Source organism: Bombina bombina, chromosome 4, assembly GCF_027579735.1.
Source record: "Bombina bombina isolate aBomBom1 chromosome 4, aBomBom1.pri, whole genome shotgun sequence".
In the NCBI taxonomy this organism is placed as follows: Eukaryota; Metazoa; Chordata; class Amphibia; order Anura; family Bombinatoridae; genus Bombina; species Bombina bombina.
This window is the reverse complement of record NC_069502.1, coordinates 474,107,959-474,133,302: the sequence shown is the minus strand read 5'-3', so window position 1 is coordinate 474,133,302 and position 25,344 is coordinate 474,107,959. Positions and strand designations below refer to the sequence as shown.

Genomic DNA, 25,344 nt, shown 5'->3' with positions numbered 1-25,344 from the left:
AGTGATTTGTAAACAATGTACACTCCAGCAGGTAAATGGATCATTTCAAACACAATAAAGGAGAGTATATTTTACAGCACACTGTCCTTTATAGTGCTGAATAAAACAAAGCGAGACATCAAATATATTTTATGAGGAAACTGATTTGGCTTGTTTTATTTTCTACTTTTCCACAGTTATATCATGTGGGGATCTTCCTACTCCACCAAATGGTAATAAAATTGGAACTTTGAATGTATTTGGAGCTACTACGATATTTACTTGCAACACAGGTTATACACTGGTTGGGTCCCATGTAAGAGAATGCTTAGCTAATGGCCTCTGGAGCGGTACTAACACTCGATGCTTGGGTAAGTATGTTTTGTGTTGTTTACACTAATGTCAAAATGATGAATGGCTGGCAAAGTTAGAGCAAACTAAATATTCTATAACATTTTAAAGAACTATACATCTTTAAAGGGACAGTCGACTCCAAAATTGTTATTGTTTAAAAAGATAAATAATCCCTTTATTACCCATTCCAAGTTTTACTTAACCAACACGGTTATATTAATACACTTTTTACCTCTGTGATTACTTTGTATTTAAGACTCTGCAGACTGCCCACTTATTTCAGTTCTTTTGACAGACTTGAATTTTACCCAAATTTTGCTGACTCCTAGGTAACTCCACAGTGAGCACAATGTTATCAAAATGCCCTAAGATCAGAGGGGGCCTTCAAGGACTTAGAAATTAGCATATGAGCCTACCTAGGTTTAGCTTTCAACAAAGAATACCAAAAGAACAAAGCAAATTTGAAAGTTTTATTTTGACCAGACTGTCACTTTAATTCACTCTCTAAGTATATAATTCCCCTTATGCAACATTTATATACTTAACTGTCATCCCCTAAAATAAGCCAAAAATTTAGTCTTTACTTAATAGAACGGAAAGGATAACTGGAAGTTAAAGAAACAGTTGACAAAATAAATAATGAAAATATCATGCAAAGTTTGTTTCTTTACTACACGATTAAACATTGTATATTAGAGTCTCAAAGGGCTAGGTAGCAAGTGGCACGCTATTGAAATATCGCACCCGCTCTAACTTGCGCTGTTTCTAAATATCACTAGTTGAAAGTAAAAGCGACCACATGAGAGCAATCTAAATTTGAGCTTGTCTGGTTAGCACAATTGAACTCCTCGCATAAAAGGTTAGGGCTAAATTAAAACTTGCACCAAACATAACATAAATGCATTAAAATAAAGTGTTACATTCATATTTACACTATCTTATAAAAATAATTACTATAAAAAAAAAGTTATAAGAAGGTATTCCGTATATAACAAGGTATTTTAATTTAAAGGCCTATAATGTATATTTACATACTGTACATATACATGTCTAAATATGTTAATGTATGTATATATATATACATATACTGTATATATACTGTATATATATACTGTATATATATATACTGTATATATATATATATATATATATATATATATAAAAGTATAGATGTGTATTTATGTTTATTTGTGTATAAATGTATATACATACATTTATACACATATAAACACACACACACACACACACACATTTTATATATATATATATATATATATATATATATATATATATATATATATATATATATATATATATATATATATATATATATATATATATATATATATATATATATATATAGATGTATTCCCCAGGGTCCTGCACTCACTTTTTTCATACAACTGCCCAGGGTGCATTTAAGTAAAAAATCCAGCATACAAAAGTAGAAAGCACTCACCGGGTTTTCACAAATAAATAAACATTCCATTTATTAAATCATAGCAGTATATATATACATGTATACACATATGTACAAATGTAGATACACTTTGGAGCCCTTTCCATTCAAATTCAGGTAAACATGAAAAATGATTTTTAATACATTTTAATATTTTGTTACGCTTCACTATTTATGTACTGTAAATATTTTACATTCCTGTGTTCTTCACATAGGGGAATTGTTTTAACCCTTTAAGGACCACAACTCTTTTCTCTTTTCTGTCCGTTTGGGACCAAGGCTATTCTTACATTTCTGCAGTGTTTGTGTTTAGCTGTAATTTTCCTCTTACTCATTTACTGTACCCACACATATTATATACCGTTTTTCTCCCCATTAAATGGACTTTCTAAAAATATCATTATTTTCATCATATCTTATAATTTACTATAAAAAAATTATAAAATATGATGAAAAAATGGAAAAAACACACTTTTTCTAATTTTGACCCCCAAAATATGTTACACCTCTACAACCACCAAAAAACACCAATGCTAAATAGTTTCTAAATTTTGTCCTGAGTTTAGAAATACCCAATGTTTACATGCTCTTTGCTTTTTTCGTAAGTTATAGGGCAATAAATGCAAGTAGCACTTTGCTATTTCCAAACCACTTTTTTTCAAAATTAGCGATAGTTACATTGGAACACTGATATCTTTCAGGAATCCCTGAATATCCCTTGACATGTATATATATTTTTTTTTTAGAAGACAACCCAAAATATTGATCTAGACCCATTTTGGTATATTTCATGCCACCATTTCACCGCCAAATGCGATCAAATAAAAAAATTGTTCACTATTTCACAAATTTTTTCACAAACTTTAGTGAGATTTCTCACTGAAATTATTTACAAACAGCTTTTGCAATTATGGCACAAATGATAGTAAATGCTTATCTGGGATCCCCTTTGTTCAGAAATAGCAGACATATATGGCTTTGGTGTTGCTTTTTATTAATTAGAAGCCCGCTTAATGCTGCTGCGCACCACACGTGTATTATGCCCAGCAGTGAAGGGGTTAATTAGGGAGCATGTAGGGAGCTTGAAGGGTTAATTTTAGCTGTAGTGTAGAAAACAACCCCAAGCATTGATCTAGGCCCATTTTGGTATATTGCATACGACCATTTCACCACCAAATGCGATCAAATAAAAAAAATGTTCACTTTTTCACAAATTTTAGGTTTCTCAATGAAATTATTTAGAAACAGCTTATGCAATTGTGGCACAAATGGTTGTAAATGCTTCTCTGGGATCCCCTTTGTTCAGAAATAGCAGACTTATATGGCTTTGGTGTTGCTTTTTGTTAATTAGAAGGCCGCTAAATGCCGCTGCGCACCACACGTGTATTATGCCCAGCAGTGAAGGGGTTAATTTGGGAGCTTGTAGGGAGCTTGCAGGGTTAATTTTAGCTTTATTGTAGAGATCAGCCTCCCACCTGAGACATCCCACCCCCTGATCCCTCCCAAACAGGTCTCTTCCCTCCGCCACCCCACAATTGTCCCCGCCATCTTAAATACTGGCCGAAAGTCTGCCAGTACTAAAATAAGTTTTTTTTGTGTGTTTTTTTAAAAAAAAACACATATTCTGCAATGTAGGATCCCCCCTTAGCCCTCAACCTCCCTGCCCCCCCCCCCCCAAACAGCTCTCTTACCCTCCCCCTCTACCTTATTGTGCGCCATCTTGGGTACTGGCAGCTGTCTGCCAGTTTACAATAAAATGTTGTTGTTTTTTGTTTTGTTTTTCATATTTTTCTGTAGTGTAGCTCCCCCCCCTCAAAAACCAACCCCCACTCCCTCCCAGATCCCTTAGATCAAAATTTCCTCCCTCCTCTCTCCTACTTTATGGTGGAAAAAGGTTTTAGTGTTCCCACCCGCTCCCGCCCCTGTGAACGCACGCGCCTGCCCACCGCGTCCATGCGCGCCCCTGGTGATCCCACCCGTGATCCCGCCCCGCTCTTTCTCCTTCCTAACATCGATGGCCACCCACATCAGCTCCCACCCACCAACGATCACGGCCATTGATGTCCAATGACAGAGAGGGCCACAGAGTGGCTCTCTCTGCATTGGATGGATAAAAACTGTTAATATCGAGGCATCACTGCAATAACAGGAAAGCAGCTGGAAGCGATCAGGATCGTTTCCACTGCTTGAAGGAACAGGGTCTGTCCTTGGCTGTTAAGGACATTTTTTTGTAGGACGTACCCTGTACGTTGTTGGTCCTTAAGGGGTTAAGTATTTTGAAATAATTATAATTATTCATATATATATATATATATATATATATATATATATATATATAAATATAGATTTTTTTAAAGAAAAAATACCAAAGGAATAAAGCTAAAAAGCTAATTGTATTATAGAAGTATAATGGACTGTTGTTTAAAATTGCCCAGTCTATCAGAATCATGAAAGTTTATTTTTGACTTTACTATCCCTTTAACTGAATTTAAAGGAAGTATGGTATTTGTTAAAAAAAAAAATATATATATATATGCATTATTGTTTAACAAAGAACATTATATTATGCAAACATTTAAAATAAAATAAAAATAATAATAATAATTTGGAAATAAATGCATTCAGAATTTTTGTCTATGTGTATTGCAAATTATTTAATTAGCAGCATGTAAAATAGCATTGGTTTAGCCTATATATTGAGAAGCATTGCTATTGCAAAATATTGTTTACTAATTTACTAATTGTTTATTAATTTACAACAATTATATATATTACATTATATTTATTTGTTTTTAGCTGGTCATTGTGGTTCACCAGACCCTATAGTAAATGGACATATCAGTGGTGATGGTTACAGTTATCGAGATACTGTTGTATATCAATGTAATCCTGGCTTTCGACTTGTTGGCACCTCCGTTCGGATATGTCTTCAGGATCACAAGTGGTCTGGTCAAACTCCAGTTTGTGTCCGTAAGTATCGTAATTTTGTCTTATTCTTTATCAACACATTTTTCTACATCACTGTAGAAAAACTAAATAACAAAAACTAAAGCATACTTTATATGGTAAAATACATTTTCTGATTCAAATTAACATTGTCATGTTTATCAAATGAGAATATGAAAATGGAAACTATAACTTTCCAAAAGGCTATGCATCAATGCTATTTTTGGTGTAATATTAGAAATCAGTTTGGTTTTTCTATAACTAAGCTCAGTACAACAGTTTTAGACACCAACTAGTTGTTAGAATTTCTAAGCAAAAATTGAACTTAGAAATATTATTTGTGACACAGTTATCAGGGTAAATAATGCTAATAAGTATGTATATATAACCAGTAATAGTAATAATTATTATTATTTTAAATCCAACAATAAATTATGATTTCATAGCATGTTATAAAATTCTGTAAAGTCTACTCACTTCTTAATTGTATTTGTTATCAGATTCCATAAGTAATTATGAAAACACTAAAACATTTATATTTTGGTTCAGTGGTTTTGTTTCCCTATAAGGACACCAGATCTTTTCTTTCCATTTTCATTTACCAAATCAATGTAATTAGCAGTAGTTGCTCTGTCCATACACGCAAAACCACTAAAGTACCTGTAGTTACATAACCATCATAAATAATTATGTAGGATTCTTTAATTTGGTCATTTTAACCTTTCTGAGCTAGAAATAACTGGACGTTCGCTACAGCTCATCATATTTTTAAATGTCGGGCCTCAATATAACAAAAAATATAAAACATAATTGACTAATTGAGTAAATTACCAGATTCTGGTAAACCTATTTATCATATATTAGTGACCACAATAATAATTCCTGCAAATCCATGCATGAATGTATTTTCAAAGTTTCATATTCTGCTTCATATTCTTCTGCTTGCAAGATGTTATCAAAACATTTTTCTCAAGTTTAAAGGGACATTATACTGTTGAGTACACTACAGAACCATGGTTACAACTCATCATGGTATTGTTTCTCCTTCTGTACCTGCAGCTCTATTTAAAGCCTTCACTGATTTTAACCCAATACAGAAAAAAGTTGATAAAGATCTGCACATTTCACTGGGCTCCCCCATCTTGGAATGTACCTATGGTTACAGCCTGTAATATAAGCATTGCAATTTCACTTATCAGTGATTCTGCTGGCTTTTCATAGGCATAGCTTTTACTTTGGGATATCTTGCATGAGAAAGACAACATTTTAAAGTTTATTGAATTTGCATTTTTTTTTTTGCACAGTTCAAAAGTTACACAGCAAAAAAGTATCTGAATTTAAAAGTGCTTGTTGACTCTAATTCTAAATGAATGTGTCAGTCCTTTATTAAGGTGCACATTGCATATTGAAAATTAAATATACATCCTAAAGCCATATAGTCACTTCAAGTGTATCCTTTTTCATTAATAAATATATTTAATTTTAAATCGCATTATCCACTAGGAATTAAGCTTGCAATAAGGTCTGTTGCATTGAAAACTGAAAGATGAGGGGTCGTTAATGATATTATTGTCTGTGTATAAACATAGAGGTCTTTTCATAGCAATATGATTATGCTCTAACTATTAAACAGGGTAGAAGTACCTGTTTAAAACAGCCATCCTGTGGTCACAGGAACGTGCAATCAGGGGAGGCAGAGCCTCACCTATCAAAAAAGGAACAAATAAATCAATATGAAAGTAAGCTGAAAATTATAAAGACTCACCACATTTTCTAAGCTTTGCTGCAAAATTCAGGGAAAGAGGTAGCAATGAGCTCAGTCTCCCTTGATTGCACAACATCTCTGAATGTGCTGGATGGAGCACCCGCCCACTGTTGCATTCATGATTAAGCCAATCATAAAAAAGCTTCAGAGGAGACAGAACACATATGCCTCATTAAATGCCTCATTAAGGGGGGTGTCTTGGACTGTGCCATACTCTGACAGTCAGTAGGTAATTTATTGGTATGGGACTAGCTTGTGCCAATCAAATTAGGTTAAAAAGTAAAAGTATATATTTTGTTTTCTACTTTTTTTCCCACCCAGTATATATTATTTTTGACAAATTATATGAGGTTTATGTAAAGTCCATATGTTAGTAAACATTTGAAACATTTGTGTTGTTAGAACCATATATATATATATATATATATATATATATATATTGTGTGCACTGGTATTACTAAGTGGAGCGCAAATATCGCTTTCATAGAAGCAATATCTTGTAATCCATTTATAATCTATCCCAAAATGTGCAAACAATGTTCAGTGTGATCAATGATAAGACACTTTTGTTTAACTTTTGGATGCTATCTTGCTATCAGAATTATAGAAAGTCAGCTATCTAAAAACTTGATCTAATAAGGTTTTGTGAGCGGCCCAGCAGTGAAACAGTTACTAAGGGAACCACACCTTGTAGTCTGCATTGTGCTAAGTGCTCTAATTCAGTGATTTTTAACCTTTTTTTTGCAGTGGCACACTTTTTTACATTAAAAAATCCTGTGGAACACCACCATCCCAAAATTTTAAAAAAATCACACATTGTAGCCTAATACAGCATATATATATATATATATATATATATATATATATATATATACATACACACAAACACACACATACTGTTGTTTTTAACAGAAATAAATGTTTATGCAATCCTCAAGGCTTATTAAATAATGATCTGCGGCACCATGTGTTTGTATGTCAGCCATCTCTGTAAAATGGAAAATCCTATAGCAGGGAAGAAGAGGCGCCAATAGGGTAATAACGAAATGTTAATGGTGAAATCAACAAAAACAAAGTCGAAGTACTCACAAACTGAGCAGCACGAGTGCCAAGATCAGCAAACCGGGACCTGTCAGTCACCCGGTAGACCACACACGGCAGAGAACGCCAACCAGTCATGTGAATCCTCAGCCAATCCGGGAAGAACCAACATCCACACCTTTCTCCAAAGGATCTGTTCGCCAATCAGGAACGCACCACAGCTCACACCCTCCTCCCGAAGCTCCAACCAGCAGGATTACACAGCAGGGGATAGGTAATTACGGCACAGGCGGTAAATGTCCAAACAGGAACAGAATTTGAACGCCAAATGATTAGGAGAAAGACTCCACGGGGTACATTAAAAGAAATTTATTAAAATATATAAAAGAAACCAGCAACGCGTTTCTCGGCTGCACAGAGCCGTTTCATCAGGCTGTAATAAAACTTAACACAAACCCGCTGTATAAGTACCCCTCTTAGCCAATGGGATTATGTTTTTTCAAACCCTCCCCTCACTGGCAAAATGTAATAGAACATCTAAACCATGGTAGTATTACCTATGATTGGTATTAACCCAATACTATAGTAAATCAGTATTTGTGAATAATCAGAGCAACCACTCTTGTTTATATGATAGCAATAACACATATATCAAAATACACTAATTCGAACTGATTATTTTCCATAATAAATGCAGCTAATTCAAAAAACAACTATAGTAAACATCACGATCATGTTGCCATATAAATGATACATATCATAGGCATATACTAAGCCTTCACACACACATTTGAACATTGTTAACCAGAAAAATATATAAACAATGTAAATATCTTTATACTGCATATATTGTAGACAATGATTTCACCAGATAACAATTAAATGAGCCCTCTCTAAGGTATAAACCTTCAGTATTTTTAAAAACCTATCTCATATCACTTTCAGTTGGTACATTAGTGTGGTTGAAATTACAATACACTGTTTCTTTATTATTTTCTTATTAAAATGCCACCAAATCTATATTCATATTGAGACCTACTGGATACAGAGTCTGGAGTTTATAAATCCAGAATGTCTCTCTTTGCCTCAATCTAAAAAAACGATTAAAAAAGTCGGATTTTGGAATATGTTCAATTGGGGTAATTTTGAAACAATCTAATTTGCCATTAGGTTTCTGCTGACAGTGCCTCGGTATACTGTGCAATTTAAAGTTATTTTTAATATTCCGATAGTGCTCTGACCATCTCACACTTAGACGCCTACAGGTGCGCCCTATTTACTGACACCCACAAAAACATGATAATAGGTAAATGACATAGTTTGATGCACAGGTCATTTAGCTCCCTTTTTGGTATGTTTTCTTAGTAACATTAGACTGAAAGATATTACAATTATGTGTAATATGATCACACATCTTGCATCTTTTATTATTACATTTGAAACATCCCTTTCTTAATCTCATATTAAAACAGTTAGTAGTTCTGTCCTTATGAATTTTAGAAATTTTATCATTGAAAACATTTCTTTTATTCTTTACTACCTTACTCGGTGCCAAAATATTTTTTAAGCTTGGTGCTTTTTTGAAAACTACAGTCGGTTTTGCTTCCATCACACCTCCAAGTATAGGGTCCTTCATAAGAATATTCCAGTGTTTCTGGATGATTTGTTTAATCCTATCATGATTACATTTATATTATGTAATAAACATAGTGGATTTCTTTATATTTCCTTGCATTTATCTTCTATTTTTATTATTTTGAAAATATAATTCTCTATCTTCATTCTTAGCCCTTTCATTGCCACTATCAATAATATACTGAGGATATTTTTTCTCCTTGAATCTCTCTTTTAAGATCTGTTCTTGTGTCTCATAGTCAGATAATTTACTGCAATTCCTACGTACACGTTTGAATTGCCCATATGGTACATTTCTTTTCCACGGGTGGTAATGGTTACTTGTAAAGTCGAGATAACTATTACAATCCACCCCTTTGAAGTGGGTGCTGGTAATAATCTTATTTTCTACAAAAGTAAGATTCAAATCGAGAAAAACTATCGAATTAGTATTGGTTACACTAGTGAATTTCAGTCCTCTATCATTCATATTTAGATGTTCCACAAATTTATCTGCTGATAGTAAGTCACCCCTCCATACAAGAATCAGGTCATCTATAAAACGGCCATAGAATACCAGGTTCGCCACATACATGGAGTCATATATGTATTTTTGTTCAAATGACCCCATGTAAAGATTGGTATAACTAGGGGCGAACCTGGTACCCATGGCCGTCCCTCTCACTTGGAGGTAATACTCGTCTTGAAACATGAAATAGTTGTGGCGTAGAATATATGCAATTAAAGATAGAATAAACTCTTTTTGTAAAGTCGGTAAGAAAATATCCCCTTCCAAATAGCTCTCTATTGCTTGTAAACCCAGATCATGCGGAATATTAGAATATAACGCTTGGACATCACACGTGATCCAGATGAGATCACGCGTGATGACCACTTGATCAAGTTTCTGAATGAGGTCTGATGAATCTCGAATATATGATTCTAAACCTATCACGTATTTATGTAAGAAATAATCTACATAAGATGATGCATTATCCGTTAAACTCCCTATTCCTGATATGATGGGCCGACCAGGCGGACATGAAGAGTTCTTATGCAATTTTGGGAGGTGGTAGTAGAAAGCTCGATTTGGTTCCTTTGGAATCAGATATTCTTTTTCTTTTTTTGTCAATATGCCTTCTTTAAAAGCATATTCCACCAGATCACTCAAAATTGAGTGATCTGAGAGAGCAGCCTTGAATATCCAATTGCTATCAAGTAAAAGGACTGATTGTTATAGCGCACCTCTGTAGAGTGGTTCATCATTCTATTTGTTCCTATCTCTGTAAAATGGATTTTTTATGATAAAAATATAAATACTCTTTTAAATTGTGCACACAGCAATAAAATAAATTCAATATGTTATGTTTCCTTATCTTAGAAAAATTAATTATTCCACCACATTTCATCATTGTTCTTTAAAATAAAATTAACAAGCAGATTTCTTGTAAATTTTCACAATTTAATCAAGCATATCACTGACATAATTGTAGAGAAGCTAAGGTCTGATAAACCAGAATTTGATCAATTCAGAGTACCAATTTCTATAAAATAGATACCGTATTTGTTAAGATAATGGGAAGGTTATAAATAAGGGTTAATTGAAGGCCTCACTGCAATCTTCTAAGAGAAAGACATGGATTTGTAATAAGTACAATATCTAGGTTTAAAATAGCACATTAACTAAAATGACATATACTGTAACATTGGGAATATTATTGTTGTAGATCCAGTTGATTAATTTTTCTTTTTAATTTGAACGGATTTATACAATTTTTGTTGAAATATTTCTATACAAATAAGTACATTATTTCTGATGTAACACATTCAAAGTCTGAGATCATTTTGAACAGTTTTACTAATTAATATCATGATTTTTTTTTCTTTATTAAAAAATATTTATGAATACAAAATATAAAACCTGCATACGCTAGCATGCAGCACACATAAAATAATTAACCAAATATACTTCCTATTAAAGGTAGAATGTTTTTCTACAAGATATTAATATTTTTTTCTGTTTGATGAAATGCCACCACATATAAATAAAAACTTATTAACACAATAATCTTGATAGGAAGATCAATTAATTTACAATACTGGAAGTCTAACAGAAATCCTAGTTTAACGGAAGTAATTAAAAAAATGAGGAACCAGGTTATAATAGAACAATTTGATACGGCATTAGACTCCAACAAATAAAATTAAAGGATTCCTTAATAAATGGACAACATTCATACAAACTCTCCCCAAAAAAACACAGTTGCGGGTAATTTACCCATTTAAAGGGTCTGAATCCCTTTATGCTGCAATAGAGAGAAATTAACTCCCTAATTTAGAATCTTGACCTTTCTAATAATCAATGAATGATGCCTGAGGGGCTTGCACTATGAATCTAAGGGAGAAAAAAGATATGAAATGTATGCATATGTTTTTTTCTTTTTTTCTTCCCCTTTCCCTTCCCTCCCCTACAGTGGGCTACTTTAGTTACCCTGCAGTACAAGGGTACTAATGTTATTATAAATATATAATAATAAAGAGAAAATAATGAGGTATGAATATCTTTTTTTTTTAACTGTTAACTAATTATATAAGAATGCTATCTACGGTGGAAATTATGTTACTGGAACTTATTGAGTGATATATCATGAGTGCTTATCTAGTACAGTAAATATGTATATGTACGTTTGTAATTACCCAATTATAATATGTCTGTCATTTTTTCTTTTTGCCTTATATACCTTAAAAAAAAATAAAAAATATATATATATATATATATAAAGGGTAGAATGTTACAAAGACATGGCAAGTTTACTATAGTGCTAATCATTATACACACTTAATTATTTATTAAATCCTCATTCCTAAGATTGTTTATATTCTTTCTGAAAACTATCCTACAATTATAGTGCCATAAAACATTTTGAGTTATGTGCATATTATAAAAAGGTTACTCCAAAAATCTCCTCCCTTATCAGTGTCTTACTCCAATCGTTGAGGTATCATGTAAAAAAATTTGCACATGAGTATAATTACTTATGCAAGTAAGGGGGGGGGGGGTTAGGAGGGACATCAGGTACTGCTATTGTTTGTTGCCAAGAGGCTTACTTGCTTCTATGGGGATAATGTCACATGTTTTGTGAAAGCTTCAGCATTATACTGTGCACTGCTTTAGTCAGGTGTCATGTGAGTCTGCCCCCTACCGAGCATGTGCACAAGTGCATTCTGCCATAGCTATGGCCTGGATAACACCTTCTATATGTGGAAATGCTCAGGAGGGAGCTTGCTGCAATCAAAACTATACCTGAATTAAAATGGTTAATGAGGGTTAAAAAAGAAACCGTTTTACAGTTAAGCTTTGGCTGCATTATATATTTAGAAACTAATGTTAGTTCATACTGTTTTATGTCCCTTTAACCATTCAGAGCAGGCTCAATTTCCTTCATTACTAAGCATTCTCAAATACAAATCCCATTTTTTCTAAATCGTTTGATACAGTTTATCTTATCAAACAACATATCATATTGTTCTATCATAATTTGTTTTCTTATACTATTTTTAAGACTGGAAAAAGATGGTGCTATTTTGGTTATCCACAATTTTAAAATGATTTTTCTCGCCAAAAACATTTTAATTCCTGTATATTTAAAGACTAGAAAAAATAAAAATACATTTAATTCTAAGAGTATAATTTTAACCCCTGTGGTCTTTGTGTTCTGTGAGAAAGTGTTTCAGGGGTTTTGTATAATGGTGGTAGCACACCCAATAGGCATTCATAAGGCTACATGAGGATCTACATACGTATTGGAAGAGCTTCCACATGTGTGTGCAAAAGAGTGCACATGAGTGGAAAAGCTTATTAAGTGTATAAACTTGGAGAGCACCTGGAGTGTGCATAAATGTACAACCTTCATTTTTAAGATGATAACCCCTCCCTGCAACTAGAGAGAGGTGATCAATTTAGTTGAAAAGACAATAGTCCCAAAACTTCCATTTTTATGATTTTTAATTTTTTAAAAATATACATTTATATATGTATTTTTAATATATATATATATATATATATATATATATATATATATATAAATATATATAAAAAAAAATTCCCTCCCCCTCCCTATTGCATTAATAGTATCTACAAATTGCTTATTCATTCCCAGGAGGATCACTGGGGCAACCCTGATGTACAGTTGATTGGAGGTAAAAAGGTGTGCTAAAAGTCCCCCATATAGAAGTGCACACTGAACAGCTCCATTAAAGGGATAGTCTACTCCAGAATTTGTATTATTTAAAAAGATAGATTATGGGGGGGGGGACTTTTGGGTGGCGGCGATGATAGGTTGTATGTTTTTCAGCTCTATCTATTTCCAGCACAATTCTATTTGAAATTTTAGCCTTAATACTACATCATATGTATTTTTCTTGAGAACCTGACGCAGTTAAGCAACCTGTATTGGGCACTATTATTATTTCTGGATTTAATGCAATTCTCAGGTCCCCGGCAAGAACTAGAGGTTGCGGCCTACCATTTTACCCCCACCCCGGCAGGGAAATCATTTGCCGCTGTCGTTAGGAAGCAGTGATGAACCGCAAGCCACTGCAAGTTCTCAAAGCAACAAGACACTGCTTGTAATAGTCACAGCATTGCTTACCAACTAACACCTGCTCCCAACTATTTAAAATGGAGATCCCATCAAACTTTTTCGTGGAGATGCGCAACTTGCTCCTGAGCCACCACGCTGCATTAGAAAGCAGGCTCTACCCAGCACCTGACAGAAGTGACACCTATTTGGTTCTGCAGCCCAACCGCACTGAGAGCATCCCGCTGGAGAGTAGGAGTGGCGGTTTCCTGGGGCCCCCGGCATCGGCACCCTGCATCTGATGGGTCTGTGAAGGATCCGGAGCATGAGACTGAAGGAGTGACGAAGCAGCAAGAGAGCAGGCTGGTAAACGTTACAACGGCTGTTCTCAAAATTCCTACATGTCTATCCCAGGCCTACACTCTTACAGGTACTGACCTTTTGGATGCTGAGCAGCAGGGCAGAGGGAACATTAAGCACATCTCACAAGCGCTGTTATCTCGAGCACAAGAGTGTCTCTCTAACAACGTAATTCCCAGAGACCCAGGACAATCCCCACCAACATTGAGGGAGCCATTTACCCACCACCGCACTGCCATAACATTTTTCAAATGGGACCCTGGAGGTCTGTGGGTCCTTTGTATTAGCGGAGTATGGGATAGGGGCTGCTAACTATTTTCACTACCTATCGTGCGGTTTGTGTGCCGCTGTAGGGGACTAATTGAGACTTATTTCATGGGACATGCCACTAACTTGTCTGTGTAACTTGACATTAAAAACGAGATGCTTGTTTGGACATTCACTATTTCATCTGTGACACCTTGCTTTTTACGCACAGATTGTGGGACATGAACGTGAGGATTTTAATCCTGCTATATGAAGTGCCACTGGAATTAGCCTAGAGATATGGGTAACTGATTAACACATGCAAAATGGGTATAACGATCAACTGTGAACCCCTATTGTTGGTTTATTTAATTTTTTTAATTACATAAAACATCTAGTATTTGCTCAACATGGGATATGCACTTTTTATTTGCCAATGTTGTGACCTATATTCTGATGCCTCTTTTTTTTCTCTTTCATGTGGGCACGCTTCTGACGCAGGCAGGTCCTACACCAGTACTTTCCCCTTGGAGAGTTGATAGAAACACAATATAAATTTGTACCCAGTACTATGCATACTTATTCTTGCTATAATTTTCCCAATACAAATTTACTTCATGTCATAGATGGACCAGTTCGCTTGCATGCAGCCCCCACAATTTGCAGTTTTAAAGCCTAGTTGGGTTTTAGGTGTGTCCTGCAAATCTCTAATCTCTAACCCCGATTTCTAAAGCAGTCCATCCTGTGCTCTAATGCTCTATATACCTACACTGTTTTATTTTATTTCCCATTTAAGTTGCAGTGTACACCTTTAAATCATAATATGCCCTAGTTAATTTTAATATATCCCAGGAGCCAGCTCCCTAAGTCACCTTCTTTGGCTTATCTATCTCGTGTTTACCTCCTTCTCCTACCCAAGCCATATGATGGGACCTCCAGAACTTTAACTATACTGTCTTTTAGATCTATAGTCTGGTTAATATATAACTGAAGGGCAGGTATTGGTATTCCAAATGCTAATGTTCTGTTTATTTTCTGTTGAGAACCCAAAAACCTGAGGTAAACCTGTTGAGATCCACAAGTGGTCTCTACTTTTATAGTTAGCCTTCTGTTAAAGCAGTTCTACTTCACGTACATGGGTCCAAGAGTGGCCCTTAACATGAGAGAGAAGGCTTAAATTTATAATGGCATGTTTGTATTTCATTTCTATACAGCATTACTTCAACTAATGACCTTAAGCTATGTTACTAGTATAGTCTGTCTTCTTGGAGAGCATTGGCGCAACATCTTATTGCTTGGTTTGTAAGTCACACTTTACCTTAGGGTGTCCCCTAAGGGGTTCCTTCTATCATAGGTAGATTTTGGTTTATATTAGCATAGCCGTATTTTATCCTTATGCACTATCAGGTACACAAATCATTCAGCCATATTGATAATTGACTTGTTAATATCACAACGATATTTGTTTTGTAAACTATATGATAGGCTCTGTAATATCTTTTCTCTGAGAACGAATGTGTAATGCTTTATAAATCTGTTTGTATGCCAAATTTACCTCACAATAAAAAATAAATAAAAAATAAAAAGATAGTTTATCCATTTATAACCCATTCTCCAGTTTTGCGTAACCAAAACTGTTTTATTAATACATGTTTTACCTCTGTTAAAAAGTAACTAACTTTGCCCCAGAATTTATGTATTTTTAGGCAACTCCACATATAATGCCTCAAATCAGAATTTTGAGAATTACATTTTATGCATTTGGTAGTTATGTCATTGTTCCAGTATTTAATTCTAGATCGAGTCAGATAGTCTCTAATTATAATTCTAAATTGTGTTTCTCTTAATAAGGCTGACAATGTTGCTTTATAAACAATTCTAACATTTTGTTCAAGTCATTTTTTCCGTTATGTTTAGTTTCAGTTTTTTACTCCATACTTCACTTTCATATCCTAGTTTAAATGTAGCATTGACATACTAAGTAATTTTGTTCTATAGGGTGGTATCCCTAAGGAGTAGCATTTTTTTTATTCATCTTGTGTTATAAATGTTTAATCCCATCCAAATTGACATTTAAAGCAAAATATAAGCAATTTCTGTTCTACACACTGTGGTAAGACAAAATAACTATCTGATGTAGGTTTAATTAGTGTGTTGATTAATCCAATTAACAAATTTTTCCAGGTCTTTTCTGAGTTATTCTAAGGGGCTGATTTATCATCGGTTTGTCCGACATGATCCGCTCAGCGGATCATGTCCGACAGACATTGATGAATGCCGACAGCATACGCTATCAGCATTTATCATTGCACAAGCAGTTCTTGTGAAATGCTTGTGCAATGCCACCCCCTGCAGATTTGCTGCCAATCGGCCGATAGCAGAGGGTGTCAATCAGCCTGATCGTATAGGATCGGGCGGATTGATGTCCGCAGCCTCAGAGCAGGCGGACCACTTATGGAGCAGTGGTCTTCATAACTGCTGTTTCAAGCTCCATTCGGGATAAGTGTATAAGCTTGGAAACCACTTGGCGTTTGCTTAAAGGGACACTGAATCCAAATTTTTTGTTTCGTGATTCAGATAAAGCGTGCAATTTAAAGCAACTTTCTAATTTACTCCTATTATCATTTTTTCTTCGTTCTCTTGCTATCTTTATTTGAAAATGAAGGCATCTAGGCATATTTTTGGATCAGTACTCTGGACAGCACTTTTTTATTGGTGGATGAATTTATCCACTAATCAGCAAGAACAACCCAGGTTGTTCACCAAAAATGGACCAGTATCTAAACTTACATTCTTGTATTTCAAATAAAGATACCAAGAGAATGAAGAAAATTTGATAATAGGAGTAAATTAGAAAGTTGCTTAAAATTTCATGCTCTATCTGAATCACGAAAGAAAACAATTTGGGTTCAGTATCCCTTTAAATGTACAACCTTTATTTTTAAGATGATAACCCCTCCCTGCAACTAGAGAGAGGTGATCAATTTAGTTGAAAGGCTTTGAGATGTGTAGACAATAGTCCCAAAACTTCCATTTTCATGATTTGTAATAAAAAAAAAATTATATATATTTTTAAAAATATTTTTTTTTAAAAGAAAATAATTCCATCTCCCACCCTATTGCATTAATAGTATCTCAAAAGTACTTACCCATTCCAAGGGGGCAACCCTGATGTACAATGGTGTGCTAACAGTCCCCCACAATAGAAGTGTGCACTTAACAGCTGCATTAAAGGAACAGTCTATTCCAGAACTTGAATTATTTTAAAAGATAGATTATCCATTTAAAACCCATTCTCCAGTTTTTCATAACCAACACTGTTGGTTAATTACACTTTTTACCTCTGTAATTACCTTGTACCTTAGCCTCTGCAAACACCCCCCTTTATTTCAGTTCTTTTGAGATACTTGCACTTTAGCCGATCAGTGCTGACTCATAAACTGTCAAAATGCACTTGAGATAGGCATTTTCAAGGGCTTAGAAATTAGCATATGAGCTGACCTAGGTTTAGCTTTCAACAAAGAATACCAAGAGAACAAAGCAAATTTGATTATAAAAGTAAAATGGAAAGATGTTTAAACGTGCATGCCCTATCTGAATCATGAAAGTTTAACTTTGACTAGACTGTACTTTTAAGTTCTATCCAGCTGTGTACAAGTGTAAAAGTAGGGGAATGGCACAACCAGCCTCAAATAAATTCCAGCTGGGATTTTACAGTTTTACTGTCTGTCTATCTGTCTCTGGAAAAATAACTGTTGCATTTAACTAGTCACAGTCTAGCTGACTAGTGAAAATCTCCCTCTCTCTCTCTATATATATATATATATATATATATATATACAGTCTATAGTTATATAGAAGTACATTTGAGAAATTAACATTTTATCTTCAAAAGTAATAGAGTTTAGACTTATTTTCTTTTTTCTAGGCTCTTGTTTATATTCTTCACTCTGCAGGATTCCACTTTTCACATAGTCTCTTTCAAGCTCATTTTAACAAGTATTTGTGTGGGCTTTTTGTAGGTGTAGTTATATGGTATATTTTATACTTCAACACCTTTTTCCTTTTTTTTAAATTTAAGCTTGAAGCTATGAACATATCTATATAATTTCAAAAGAGTGTAAAGTTCACTGAATCTGATTGAATGTGATTGCATATATGCATCTCTATGAACCACACAGGAAATGTGGATGCAATTGCCTGATTGCACCATTTTCTGATGTAGCCAAGGAGAAAAAGAGAAACATGATTTAAAATCAGAAATATATACAAGGTAGATAAGCTAATCATGTCAGAAAGACAAGGATGCAGTACTTCTAGAAAGGAAAGTAATATGTAATATAATAATTATACATGAACAGAATTTAAAAAAAAACATTAACCATTTAATTGCTTAAAAATATCTTGGTGAAGTGACTAGTTTAGTTGTTGTAACATCCCTGAAGTACAGGTAATGCTAAAACTAGGCTGTTGCAGCCTTTCTTTGGGGAATGTGTCTGTCACAGATCATTGTAGTACTGAGCCACACATTCTGCTTGCATAATTAATTCTCAGGAATGATTGGCAATTTTTTTTTCTGTATCACCATGGGGTATGAACTCAGTTAAAGTTAAATAATTATACACTTACAGAAAGAATCATAGTTTGAGACCTGGGGCATCTAATTTTAAAACTAACTTTTTTCCCATCTCTTTTGCATTATATTTTCTATTTCTAAAACTTTTAACAAGAGAACATTGGCTGTAGGAGTCACTCTTTTAGATACTTGCTGCAGTCATTTCACCATCACCAATTCTTTTGTTTTTTTAAGGGACATATTTGTCAAAAAGATTTTTTTTTTTTTTAAAAAAGGAAAACTTTTTCAATTTACTCCATTTTTTTTAACATACGTACATACTCTTTGAGGCACCAACTCCTAGGGCAAGATTAAATATGCGGCGCAAGCTTCAGCGCAACTGCTGAAACCCACGCCACCCGTCACCACCAAACCCACACAATGCAATAATCCTAATAAAACTATTAACCTCTAATCCACCAACCCCCCACAATGCAAATAACTAATTTAACTAATTTAATTACTAAGCCCCCTAACCTAATACCCACTAAATTAACCCCACATTACATAAAATAATAAAATACTAAATTATAATTAAAATAAAAAAATTCTAACAGTACTTAGAAAAATAAACCTAAGATTGATCTAAAATTACCAAAAAGAAAAAAGTTTAACATTACAGAAAATTATCCAAAATAAAAAATGAAACCTAATCCCTATGAAAATAAAAAAGCCCACCCAAAATAAAAGCACCCCCTAATCTTTATTAGGATTATTGCATTGTGTGGGTTTGGCTGATTAGGGGTTAATAGTTTTATTAGATTTATTGTGTTATGGGTTAATGGTGGATTAGGGGTTAATAGTTTCATATGGTTTATTGCGTTATGGGTTAATGGCGTATTAGGGGTTAATAGTTTTATTAGGTTTATTGCGATGTGAGTTAATGGCGGATTAGGGGTTAATATATTTATCAGGTTTATTGCGATGTGGGTTAATGGCGAATATGGGGTTAATATACTTTATTAGATATTGCAGTGGGGGATTGCGGTTGACAGGTAGATGGATATTGCGCATGCGTCAGGTGTTAGTTTATATTTTCAGGCAATTACAGGAGTACCGGTGCTCATATTTTTAGTGCAAGGCTTGCTGTGCCTGCCTATGTGTGCCGAGGTGAAAATGGAGTAAAATGTCTCAATTTCGCCACGTAAGTCTTTGCGCTGAATATGTGATGCCGATTTGCGACGCGGTTCTATGTTAGCTTATAAGAGTATAAATTGCGGACGACGGGTGAAATAGCGTGCCGCATTTATATGCGGCGCCGTATATGTGATACCAAAACCGCGTAAAAAACGGCGTCACTAGCTTTTGCAGGCAACGCCATGTATGTAATCTTGCCCCTAGTGAGAATGTAAGGAGTTCATAGTATATATGTATGTGTGTTTTGTGATTGGCTTATTGCTGTTACACAATACAGGGAACAGGAAAAATGAAAGCAACTTATATGTAACAGAAAAAAAATCTACTACTATTAATTTGAAATTCAGAATAAGGACCCTATTCTAAAACTCTCTGGGCTGGTGAAATTCTTTAAGAATGCTCAAGAGTCCTTCTATTTCCATGGTGAAATTCTATAAAGCCACCTTTTACCCTGAAAATAGGATGTCTCGCTAAGGGGTGTATACTGTATTTTCACATGGGAAGGAGATGCATAAAATACAAAAGCATACAATGAAAATTGTAATTTAAAACTCATACAAAACGAATAATTGAATCATGCACACAAAAATATGCAGAAAAAAATTGTATTGTTAATGTGTATCAAAAAGCATAACAATATTGTTCACCAAAAATCGTATTTTATCAAAAACATAAAATGTGTATGCAAATTACATGTGTAACATTTCTGCTAGAAGTGTGATTTCCTGTTAATACCTTTTGTGATGTAAAGGACAGTGACATCGGCTTTACAATATATTGTCAACTCTTACATCCAATGGGTTAATCTTCATCCCAGTCCTAATTCATGTTGCAACCATAAACCTTGTCCTAAATTTAAAGCGACATTCCAGTCAAAATTTAAATGCACATAGATAAATTAAATCTTTGAATAGAAAAAATATCTACAATATACATATATTGGCAGAAATACTTCTAGTAAAACGTATCACTGTTTTAGTGTAAGAATTTTTCTCTGCACATCCATGTGAAGCATAGCTAGATATTCTCTGTGCACCAGCATTTTAAATACTGCAGCTGCTCAGAGCACCAGTGGGGCTTGTATCGTATCATGTCAGCAATTAACAGATTGAGTCATTACCAGATGGTTCAAGCACCTTTCACTCCCTGAGCAAGTGTTGTGTTTAAAATGCTGGTGCACAGTGCATTTTTTAAATACACTTTTGAAGCAGCTATAGCTTTTATTAGAAGCGTTTTTGCTAATACATGTATATTACACAATTGCTTCTAATCAAAACAGAAATGCATTCACAGGGATTCCATTTCTAGCTGAATGTTCCATGTGAGCAAAAGTAGCTGACTGAAAACAAATTTAAACTTATAGCATTTAATTTTGTTTTATTTTTGGAGGATGTGGTGGTTTTTGTGGTACAATGTTTCCGGTATTCAGTAGAAATGCTTTCTACCACTCACTACTTGCATGTTTAATGGGAGTTGATAGAAAACTGTGGCCAAACTTAATTATGTCATGCAATTTATAAAAAAACAAGGCATGCATGGAAAAGTATGGAAAATTAATTTTAATGTTGGGGTGCACTACCCTACAGTAAGATCAGGACCACAGAGATGTAATACAAGCATTTTGTTAATATTTATGTATGCCACAAGAAATCATTGGTAAATGTTTAAAAGTAACTAGATCAGAGGGAAAAATGTTCTAGTCCGTTAAAATGAATAAAAAAAGGAAAAAGTAAATTTCCCTCTCTATCCTTCACTCTCCTCTTTCCCTGCCCCCTCTCTCACACAATTTAAAGGGACAGTCTACACCAGAATTTTTATTGTTTTAAAACATAGATAATCCATTTATTACCCATTTCCCAGTTTTGCATAACCAACACAGTTATAATATTATACTTTTAACCTCTGTGATTATCTTGTATCTAAGCCTCTGCAAACTGCCCCTTTTTTCAGTTCTTTTGACAGACTTGCAGTCTAGCCAATCAGTGCCTGCTCCCAGATAACTTCTCGTGCACGAGCACAGTGTTATCTATATGAAATACGTGAACTAACACCCTCTAGTGGTGAAAAACTGTTAAAATGCAATCTGAAAGAGGTGGGCTTCAAGGTCTAAGAAATTAGCATATGAACCTCCTAGGTTAAGCTTTCAACTAAGAATACCAAGAGAACAAAGCAAAATTGGTAATAAAAGTAAATTGGAAAATTGTTTAAAATTACATGCTCTATCTGAATCATGAAAGTTTATTTTGGCCTAGACTGTCCCTTTAATGCTCAAAATTAAAGCTCATATATTTTCTGTTATTTTGTTCCATGCTGGCATGTTTTTGAACACCAGGCCCATAGAAAGTAATAAAGCTCCCCTGGGATAGATAATATCACAGGAGAGAATTACATTAACATGGGAGCATAGATTAAAACTTGCAATTAATTCAAATTAAACTGAAATATTTTAACTACAACTTAACTTTTCCCATAATATAATACATATTACCTTTCTGGCAGTTAAATAACTGTATTGTTAATATTGAGCAAACTTTACCAGCATGCATCTGGTGCGATATATCAGTGAGACTTGCAAATGTAAAATGCTTATAGAATATCATGATGATTGTGAGAGAGATGCGGACAAATCTTGGTATCTCCCCCGTTCTTCCCATTTTATGGAACCGTTAGTATTTTACAATGAACAAATACAAAGTGCAATGTTATTTGTAAAAGATACACAGAAATGTATAAAGTATGATCTTATGTGTTAAAGTTACACAGAAATTTTCAAAGAATAATAAGAATTTGTAAAATTACAATGCTAAATAAACTGTTGTATAAAGAATATAAATGCATTCAAATACAAAATAGAAAGTGCAAAACACAAATGCAATACAACGTAAATTACATAATACTAAAATAATTTAAAATAAAAAGCACAAAGAATAAATTTAACAAAACTTTCAGGTCATGTAGTGCTAAATTACACTGGGCTAGTCTCTCCTTCAAATGCAGGGAACAACCCTTAGAGAAGAATAGCAAAAGTTTATAGAATCCTGTGACATATCTCACAGTGCTGGAAGATCATTAAAGATCATCTTATCTCACCAGAGAGCTTTAGATTATCGTCCCAAATTGTGATCTAATAGACCACTGTCCAAAAGCAAATGTGAATATGGAAATTGTAATACTATCTTCTGTTCTCAATAGCTAATGTTATAACAAACTTAGAAATAAGCTGATAAAATGAATCTGACTTCATGTACTATTCCTTGTCAGTCAGTAAATAAGTGATAATTGAGATTTACATGTGCACAAATTAATTATTATTATTTTATAATTATAAAGATATCTCACAGACCTTTCTATGAATATATATATATATATATATATATATATATATATATATATATATATATATATATATATATATATACAGTAACTATGTAATCATATATGAAAAAATGTAATCAAGTTTGTATTCTATGCATATCTTATATTTGTTTTCCAGTACACTTCATATAATATACAGATGATAAGATCAAATGATTATGTCATGTTTGTATGTGCATGTAAATGTGTATGTAGGAACATAGATAGACATCTATCTATCTATCTATCTATCTATCTATCTATCTATCTATCTATCTATCTATCTATCTATCTAACATCTGTCTATCTAACATCTATCTATCTATCTATCTATCTATCTATCTATCTATCTATCTATCTATCTATCTATCTGTCTATATGCCAAGCGTTTTAACTCATTATGTGAGAATTATGTGATTGTGTATAATTCTTCTACTTGGGCATTTTTAATCCAACACTCAAGTGGCTATTTAAAGTGGATGGCTATAAATACTATTTGATGCATGATACACATGTGTAAATAACTTCTACTTTATTTTACTTTATTTTTTGTAGCAATCACATGTGGTCACCCAGGAAACCCAGCCCATGGATTTACAAATGGTAGTGAGTTTAATTTAAATGATATTGTGAACTTCACTTGCAACATTGGCTATATTCTTCAAGGTGCATCACAAGCACAATGTCGCAGCAATGGACTATGGAGCAGTCCTCTTCCAACTTGCCGAGGTACAATCTACAGCGTAATTTTAATTATCTTCTCAGCAAGATATGCTACAGATAAATATGTATCTATATGAAAAATGCTTACATGTTTAACTATTTCATTTTTAAGGAATATATACATTTAAATTAGATTGTTTGTAATTATTATCTGCCCAATTTTATCACTGCCAACTTCTCTAATGTGTACCAGAATGGTTGCAATACAGTTCGAAAAATGCCTTAATGTCTGTTGAGCATTATGATTGCTATTGTTACCTATTATTTGTTTAGTTTTCTTTTGAACCCTAATGAAGATATTTGGATTTTGATTCAGCGAGAATTTTAGAAGCTGATAGAAAAGTCCAGAGGAAAGGACAGAAAAATACATTCCACTGTCTTCTGTAAGAAAGATATTGCAAGTAGCTAAGCTTTTAACCAAAAAATATTTTCATAGTAAATAAGTTAAGTAGAAAGAAAAATTTCTGACCATGGTTGAGAAAATGAAAAAGGAAGAGACAGTAATGGAAGACGTAATTGAATGTGCAGCAAAAAGAAAGGTCAGAGTAACAAGATTGAGAATGTAAAGACACAGAGAGTGGTTAGAGGTATAGAAGGCAGCATGGGAATAAGGAGGACAATGAAGAATTGTCTTTTATTTAAAATAAGATCCATTTTCACCTTCTTATCCAAATGTTGTGAGATAAGAGGAAGACTCAGCTCAATTATTGCAAGTAATACCAGTTTTTGTTGGAAATGATATTTGTTGGGGATTAGAGGAAGGGAGCCAACGTTTAATGATTTGTATAGTGAATGCAATTTTCCATTTAGTTACTATTATCAAATAAATTTTGTTCACTTGGTATCCTCTATTTTACCATACCTAGGTAGGCTCAGGAACAACATTGCTTAGTGGCTGCAAATATATGTCTCTTGTCATTGGCTCACATAATATATTCAGCTACCTCCCAGTAGTTCACTGCTGTTCCTGAGCCTACTCTTTAACATACCAAGCAAACAAAACATATTTGATAATATAAATTAAATTGAAAAGTTGTTTTAAATTGCATGTTGTAGTTAAATCATGAACATGTAATCGTGTTTAGGAACATGGATCCTTGTGATTGTTACGTTTCCTGCTACTAAGGACCTGATGATCTAAAGCTTTCTGCTCAGGTGATATTATCTAAGG

The 25,344-nt window shown here is 33.8% G+C and overlaps 1 protein-coding gene across 1 annotated transcript in view; it reads left to right on the top strand.

Moving 5' to 3' along the window:
* The window catches only part of CSMD1 (CUB and Sushi multiple domains 1), a 3,127,153-nt gene that overhangs the window by 2,860,182 nt on the left and 241,627 nt on the right, over window positions 1-25,344 (top strand). Inside the window, 3 exon segments of the mRNA XM_053711946.1 lie at window positions 177-350; window positions 4,589-4,762; window positions 24,006-24,179. Coding sequence (XP_053567921.1) covers window positions 177-350; window positions 4,589-4,762; window positions 24,006-24,179 — 522 coding nt within the window.